At 41.3% G+C, this 8,603-nt stretch overlaps 1 protein-coding gene across 1 annotated transcript; it reads right to left on the reverse strand.

Moving 5' to 3' along the window:
• Positions 1-57: 57 nt before the first annotated feature.
• Positions 58-8,460, reverse strand: tmem231 (transmembrane protein 231). The gene is made up of 8 exons (XM_047596738.1): positions 7,877-8,460; positions 6,746-6,912; positions 6,165-6,293; positions 5,717-5,860; positions 3,804-3,885; positions 3,153-3,258; positions 2,330-2,508; positions 58-166 (listed from the first exon to the last, which is right to left on the reverse strand). Exons 1-7 carry the CDS (start codon positions 8,013-8,015, stop codon positions 2,346-2,348), a joined length of 930 nt encoding a protein of 309 aa, XP_047452694.1. The 5' UTR covers positions 8,016-8,460; the 3' UTR covers positions 58-166; positions 2,330-2,345.
• Positions 8,461-8,603: the final 143 nt, after the last annotated feature.

Below are 8,603 nucleotides of genomic sequence, written 5' to 3' on the forward strand. Positions count from 1 at the left end.
AAAAACATTTCAGTCAGAAACATGTAAAAATAACACAACTAGAAAAAAAAGCAGGTGATCTATTCATATTTTCTATAAATGCTAGAAAACTGTGGTAAGAAGAACATTTTTCAGACCAGGAATCGGTGCAGAGGAGGATGAGGATCAGATGCTCTTGGGTCCAAATCTTAAAGAGAAAAAAAGACTCACGTTTATTTTTTAAACTCCTGTATTGACCCTTCATTGACACAGAGGTTATTCAGACCAGATCTGACTCATAGTGTCAACTTGTGTTTTATAAAACGAGTCCACAGAAGTCCTGAAAGTATTCAAAGAGAACCCAAACACACACAGGAAAAATATTAGAAATATGAGACTTGTTTATTTGTTTATTCAGATAAATAAGCCAATGAATAAGTCAATAACTTGAGTCCATGTGATGAGACTCAGGTCCTGGTTCGGTTTCTATAAATCAGAGATATGTCTCATGTTTGTGTTGAAGTGTGTGATGACAACAGATCAAAGGAGCTTTGTGAGGAGCTCAGAAAAAGAGTTGTTGTTGCTCATCAGGCTGGAAAAGGTTCCACAACCATCTGTAAAGAGTCTGGAAGCCACAAATAATCCACAGAGAGTCAGACAGATTGAAGACGACTGTTCCCCTCCACAGGAGTGGTCCACCAACAAACATCACTCCATCATAGTGGGAGAGGAACCATTATAAATGTGTGCGTCACTGCTCCGATTAGGCTCCGGATGTGATGAGTTGTCAGTTAATGATTCATTTTATACCTTCCCATAGATGAGTGTGTTTTACTTTATTGACATAAAGTGAAGAAATCCAGGGATGTAAAGTCTGAGGCCCAGGAAGAGTTCCTGAGGTTCTCATTGCAGAATATTTATTGTCTTCTCCTCCGTTCCGGTTTCAATTAATAGCCGTCATTAATCCCGATACGTTTCGGTTGTATTGTCCTGCAATAAATTCTTATGTAACATCTAAAGGATAATAAAGGATCTATGACTGAGAATGATGGACTGAAGCTGGGAAGTATTGTGAGAATCTACTTTAGTTACAATGACACTTGAAACTTTTTGCATCCTTCAGAATTTTCTGTACTTATGCATAAAAATAGTCAAAGCATCAGCAACTGCAGAAAGTAGACAAAGAGAACCCAATTAAACAAAACAAGCCAATATTACACATCAGAGAGGAGCTCCTCCAGGATTAAACCAGAGTCCATGTGTTCAGACGTGTTTCCATCAACGTGATGAGACTCAGTTCCTGGTTTAGTTTCTATGAATCAGGGATTTGTCTCATGTTTGTGTTGAAGTGTGTGATGACAACAGATGAAAGGAGCTTTGTGAGGAGCTCAGAAAAAGAGTTGTTGTTGCTCATCAGGCTGGAAAAGGTTCCACAACCATCTCTAAAGAGTCTGGAAGCCACAAATAATCCACAGAGAGTCAGACAGATTGGAGACGACTGTTCCCCTCCACAGGAGTAGTCCACCAACAAACATCACTCCATCATAGTGGGAGAGGAACCAGAGGAACCCAGGGGAACTTCTAAGCAAACTAAAGGCCTCTCTCACATTGGCTGATGTTCATGTTGATGAATCCACTCAACAACCAAAGACACTGCTCTCTGTCCACAAAGAACATGTGGGACAATGTTTAGTGGACAGATGAGACCAGAGTAGAATAGTTTGGTTTAAATGTTTGGAGATGAACCAACACTGCATTCCAGCATCAGAACCTCATCCCTCCATGAAACATGGGGGCGCTAATGTCCTGGTTTGGGCCTGTTCTGCTGCATCTGCTCATCATTGATGGACCAATGAACTGTGAATTCTACCAGTGAACTCTGAAAGAAAATGTCAGGACATGAGTCCATGAGCTGAATGTGAAGAGAAACTGGGTCATGGAGGAAGACAAGGAGCCCAAGAACACCAGTGGTTCTCCAGAAGAACCAGATGAATGTTTAGGAACAAGTCAAAGTCCTGACCTTCATCCAGTAGAAATGTTGGAGCATCAGCTGATGAGAGGAAACCACCAACATCTCAGTACACACTGGACACAAGGCCTCACTTGCAACATTAATTAAATGTTCTTGAATAAAATGAATTCTCAAGTGTAACAGTTCTGTTTCATCTGGTTCTTTGTCTACTTCCTAATCCAAAACCTTTAAGCAGCATCTACAGTATCTGAGTGAAATGAAAGGAAGTTAAGCTACAGTTTCTAATCTGATTTCTGCAGTGGATGAGGCCTAAACCCACCAGACTTTCATCTTCAACATTTGATATGACAGGAAGTCAAACAAAGAGGACGAGGAGCAGAGCTGCATGAAGGTTAATACCTTTAGGTCAAAGGGATCACGACAGGTGAGTTTTCCCCACCGGTATGGGTACGGTCGGTAGAACCTGGTTCTGGAAAACAAATCTCTGGATGCGTTCAAAGACCCAGAGGAAGATGAGGAGGATGCTGATGTACTGAATCCAGGCGAATTTAATGGTTTCCCAGAATCCAGGACGATAAGTGAGAGAATTAAGGCAGATAATTCCCCTTTCTATTCACTGAGGTGCTTCACAAGGTCTAGGCCAGGACATACACACACTGAAACAATAAAGTGTTATACAGCACACAACTGCATCAGTCTCATATAACCCTTTATCATTACCAAATGAAAGGCTGTAGATTCATATCACGCGAAAACGATGTTACTGATTTACAGAGACAGACGGATACCTGAGAACAACACAAAAACAACCCTCCCATAAAACAGGATGTTGTCATAAAAATAGAAACCAGCTCAAGATTTACACGATAAAATAAAACATTAAAAAAACCTCAAATATCAAAAGCTACTGCGTAAATCTTTTTCCAATTCATCAAAACAATAATATATATATATATACTTTTACACATATATAAAATATAAATAATAATAACCATTAAATATAAGTTATTGTTATTATTATTAATGTGTATTTATATATATATATATGTAGAATAAGGATCATGTTATTCATGTTATTTGTCTTATCTTGTTGTAAACAGTGTTGCAAAACTGCTCCGATGCCCTTTTATATCATCATAACAGCGATATAAAAAGTTATTACACATCTCCTACGCATGAGAATGCAGTAAACGTTTCGTTGGCTGCAGTTGTTAAAGGATATCTGATGACTTCCACGGGGTAACGGATGTCAGCGTTGAGCTCGAAGGGAGAACCAGCAGCTCGTCCCACGGTCCAGACGGGCGTGGGACAGGACAACACCGTGGTCACTGCGTGGAGGAGACACGGAGACTAAACCTGAGACACACGCATCAACTTGGGAATTCATCTTTAAGATTAGATTAACGTCTTCAGGTATTTGGGATCATTAGGACGTAAGAAGAATAAAAAAATAAGCATCATCTTTGAACTGGAAGTAGTTTTTGAAAAAAAAAATGATGCGGACACAGGGATTATTTCACTGTATATTACAATTTAAATGTGAACCAGAATATAAAACTGTTTATTTCAATGCAAAAATGATGAAATCCCAAAGTCCTAAAACAAATACCTGTGAATTTGTTAAATTTTCATGTCGCATCAAACTAGAAAAGTTAATAAATATAAATAAACAAGTGCATTGACCCTTCACTACCAGGACATGGAAAATAAAAGTATCTCCTTATGAGGACAACAGGTCTAAATGAAGCAGAATAAGCTGCAACAAACCTAAAACCTACTGTCCCCATATGAGGACGTCGGGTCTCAGGAGGATAAAAGATGTAACGAACCACAACGAACCCGAGAAACTAAACAAGAGCCTCCGACAACTCACAGTTTCTCTCCTGGTAGCTCCTGATGATGTTGTCGAAGTCGTAGGAACTGATGAACGGGCTGGAGGCGTCGATCACAGAAACCTTGGTATCAACAAACACAGCATCAGGTCCAAGTTAGAGTCCAGGTGTGAACCCGGATCTGGTCTCTAGAGTCCTGGGTTTATATTTATCAATTTTGTGGAATTTAGTCCTACTCTCAAACTAATGAATAATTTATCTATTCATCAAGTTTCTCCAGTCTAAGAGTCACTCATCCTCCTCTTCCTCCTCCAGAGGAGTCCTAGTGGTCGGGACTTACCAGCAGAGGATCGAGAGATGTTTTGTCTTTGTTTGATGGCGATCAGCTGATCAGTCGATATATTATCTATGCCTGGATCTAATCAGGGACATCATCTGACCAGTAACCAGTCACACCAGGATTAAGACTCATCACGACGCTTCGTTATGTCTCTGTTCAGTGAAACGCCGATGATTTACAACCATCATAGAATTAATAACGTCCCTCACTGCTCCAACCTCCTCACAGCTTTCACTGACTTCCCAAATACAACACAAGCTAACGGCATAAATGCTAACAGCTGCTTCCCTGGAGGAGTCACAAATATTAGGATTAATGCTCCGAGAGAGGACGACGTAGCGTAACGTTACTCAGCTCTGAGACTGATTCATTCACGGCACTAAAAGTGTGAGTGAGACACTTGATCAGTAGCTTTTAAGAGTAGCTTTTTTTTTTTTTTTTTTTGTTCTAGGGGTGATTCCAAGAAGTTTGATTGATATGAGCCCAGGTGTGAACACTGATCTGGTGTCAGTCCAGATGTGGAGGTGGTTCTGGACCCATGTGAACCTCATTCCTTTGGTTAATGTGAACACACAGTCAGTGCGTTTACATGCAGGTGAAAAACACGAATTATTGCCTTAATCGGACTCTAACAGGAGAACTTAAGTGCACATAAACACGTTGCTCTGATTAAAGTCAGAGTTCTCATTATCCGATTAGACGCCCAGATAATGCGATCGGAATTCGATTTTCTCCGGCTTGTAAACAGTGAATCGCATTTTTCAATTGGATAATGCGTGTGCGCATGCTCCACAACCGCTGCGCTGGCGTGTGACCCCGGAACAAAACCTTCCAAGAAAGCCGGTCGAAGAAGAAGAAGAAGAAGAAGGTAGCGCCATCTTACCTGCACCAGAAGTAGCGAGAACACTGCATACGAGATTTAAAAATGTTCTATTATCCGTCTGGTTGTTGTTTAAATGCCGCATGAACAACTCTTGTTTATTATATTACGTAATAGGTCAACCCGGAAATTGGGCCGTATTAACGTGGTATTAACCTGCTGAAAAGACACATATCGCCCCCTAGTGTGGAGGAGGAGAACAGTTATTCGATGCATGTAAACTGGGACAAGGACTGTAGTCAGAGAGTAGAGTTTAGAGCAGGGGTGTCAAACATACGGCCCGGGGGCCAAAACAGGCCCGCCAGGGGGGCCAAAACAGGCCCGCCAGAGGGTCCAATCTGGCCCGTTTGATGAATTTGCAGAAATTACACTGAAGATATCAACAATTGAGCTTGCACCTTGCACTTTTTAAGAAATGTATGGTTGTTCATTACATTTACTTGTACTTCTTTACACTAAAGTAGAGGGAAACATTTGGAGTTGTCATTATTTACAAGTTAATAAGCTATTGTGTTACTGGTCGGCCCCCTTGAGATCAAGTTGGACGGAGTCTGGCCCCTGAACTAAAATGGGTTTGACACCCCTGGTTTAGAGCAAAGCTCCATTAAACTCTGCATGTAAACGCACTGAATGAGTCCTGGGTCTCATTTCCTTCCTTCGTCCCTTGCCTCTTTTCTTCTTTAGCTCCTCCCTCCCTCCCTAAAATAACTGGCGTGGTTGTGGCGCCGTCTCACGTTGTAGACGTCGTAGAGTCCTCGGTGAGGCAGCGCCGTCCTCTGCTGCAGCCTCAGGTCTCCGCTGACCAACAGTTTAGCTCCGGGAACAGAGGACGAGTGCTGCAGGTAGGCCAGGCTCTGCATCGCCACCGTGGACATCCGCTGGAAAAAAAAAACAAAAAAATAAAAACAGACACAAGATGGTATAACCCAGCAGGCTCTGATAGCGCGGCCATTAAAGGAGCTGTAAACCACATTTTAGTGGTGTTGCAATAAATTATCAACTAGACTCGTGGATGGGTCATTAAACAGACAGTGATAACATCTTGATATCATGGAAAATATTTAAATGCACGTCTTCAATAACGTGTCATTCAAACCATAAATGCTATTTGAATTTCGACCGACTGGTGTTGGTTTGAGCGGCTATAAACACAGCGTATTATTGTGTATTTCTACTACATACAAAGAGCTGGTAGCTGAAGGTGAGCAGCAGCTGGACACTGTAAACGTGCTCGCCGGGTTTCAGAGGAAGCTGCAGCTGAAAGATCAGCCGGTCCGACTTCCCGTCCTGGTTCTGATCCACTTCTCTCACCTGCAACAGATCACAAGAAACTAAAACAAACTCTCAGATCCACTTTTTTTTTTTTTTTTTAATTAAAATTATGTCAAAGCAAATCACAGAATAACATATAGAGTTTTATTTTTCTTGTTTTGCTTTTATGGAGTAAAGCCAGGAACGTAACTTAGGTGCATGTAGGCGCACCTTTTTTGGGGAATGCTGTAAAGCAAGTTATGAATAGGACATAAAATGATAGCAGTGTTTAAACAATACATTATCAGTAGCGGTAGTAGTAAGTGGTTTGGGAAGGAACGTTCTACTTCACTAGATACACACCCTTCTGTAACAATAGACTGAATGAACTATGCCTGTTAATGTTTGTTTTTCCTTTTTTTTAACTTAATCAACAGAAAAAATACACATATTTGTTGTTAAACACTAGCAAAAGATGAAGCCAGCCTGGATGTGAGTGGATGTGTTCTTACGGAGACAACAGGGATCCGCAGGTTTCCTTCCAGCATGTTGTTCAGGTGGGGAAATGTGCTCCAGGCGACGTAGTCTCCCTGAGTGCTGGTGACCGCCACCAACAGAGTCTGGTACTGGTACCTGACGACGGGCTGTTCCTCATACGTGCTTCTCTTTATCCAGAAACCTACAGAAATCAGACTTTAAACAAACGGAACACAACTAAACACTAACCTCTAACCATGTAACGTCTCTCTGCTGGTTAAATATACTTATTTACTGACTAATTGTTGTTTCTGGGGTTAATAAAGACATTTAAAATATATATATATATGTTTGGTCATATTACACATAAACTACTAAGTTGGACTGGTATCAACAGCTCTTGGTCTGGTGCAGGGACAACGATCTCCATGTTAATTCGGCGAAAAACAAAGGAGATGGTGGTGGTGGACTCCAGGAGAGGTTCACACTTCCCTTCACATCAAGGGAGAAGCTGTAGAGATGATCCAAAGCATCAAGTACCTGGAAGTCTACGTCTTTAGTGGCTTAAAGTGGACCACAAACACAGAGAGCGTGGTCAAGAAGGCCGACCAGGGAATATCTGACCTCCTCCATCACCTCCTGGTACGGGAACTGCTCAGCTATGGACACAAAGGTCCTGCACAGGGTGATCCGAACAGCACACAACATCACCGGCTGCAGTCTGCCGTCCATAGAGGACATTTACACCAGCCGGGGCAGGAGCAGAGCAGCATGCATCTGCATCTTTATGCATGTGTGCTCCGGGCCCCGACAAACAAATTCTGCATATGTGCATATGCAACATATAAATGGCAATAAGGAACCACTGAGGAACAACATTTTAGTAGGATATCTGTGTGAAAACTACGTGAAATGTACAGAATTTGAAGCAAATCTTACAAGATTTGTGCCTTTTGCATTTTAAGACTCTTCAAAATCACCTAAAATATGTAGAAAAGGAACAAGAATAAGATGAAAAGTAATGTAATCTTCTGCTCGAACATTTATTATATAGGTTTATTACACTCAGTATTCGGTTTAGTTCAGTTCGGACGAGTTAGTGCAGCTCTGTTAGCTTTGCATCTATTAAATTAGTATTTAAAGTATTTAAAGTTATATTACCGTACCTTGGCTCCTATAAGCAACCAGGAGGGGTATGATGTAAGTAAGGCACAAAACAACAACCAGGAACAGGGTGGCTCTTGTGCACACACTCGTTTTGTACCGAATCAAAGCCGGATGAGAGTACACTTCATAGAAAGCCATGAGTACAGGATCACAACAACCGTTACTGTGCTAACGTCCCAGGCTAGCGCAGATGCTAACTGACTCGAGTAAACGAAATAAAATAAAATAACATAAAATAAAAAATGCTACACATACACAGACTAGACCTTGTTAAGTAATATCATTCTAATCGCCCTGTATTTTGAAGATTTGTAATCACTACGTCGCGTTTTAACGTGGTATCTACGTTAGCTAGCTGGTTAGCGGCTATGTTTCATGTTAGCTTAGCGTCTCGTTGTTGCCATGCCTCCCAGAGTTAGGGTTGGTGGTGCATTCACTTAATCGGGGAATTTCTTTAAAGTTTGACTTGCGAGAAATCAATAGAAGGGAAGAAAGATAATAAATAAAATATAGTCCTATATTCGATGCGTTCATTAGTTTAACTGTTTTATCTTTGTGTTATAAATAATCGGGGTGGTAAATTAGTTTCATTTGAAGAAAATTGTCACGATTTATTTTTTTTTGATGAGACGGCTGGCCGGCTGTTTCTCTCCGGGAGCACGTGAAGGCATCACCAGGCAGCTCCGCCCCCATCTTCTTGCTGGGAGACGGTGACGTCACCTCGAC

This window comes from Mugil cephalus, chromosome 10 (genome assembly GCF_022458985.1).
Source record: "Mugil cephalus isolate CIBA_MC_2020 chromosome 10, CIBA_Mcephalus_1.1, whole genome shotgun sequence".
Lineage (NCBI taxonomy): Eukaryota > Metazoa > Chordata > Actinopteri > Mugiliformes > Mugilidae > Mugil > Mugil cephalus.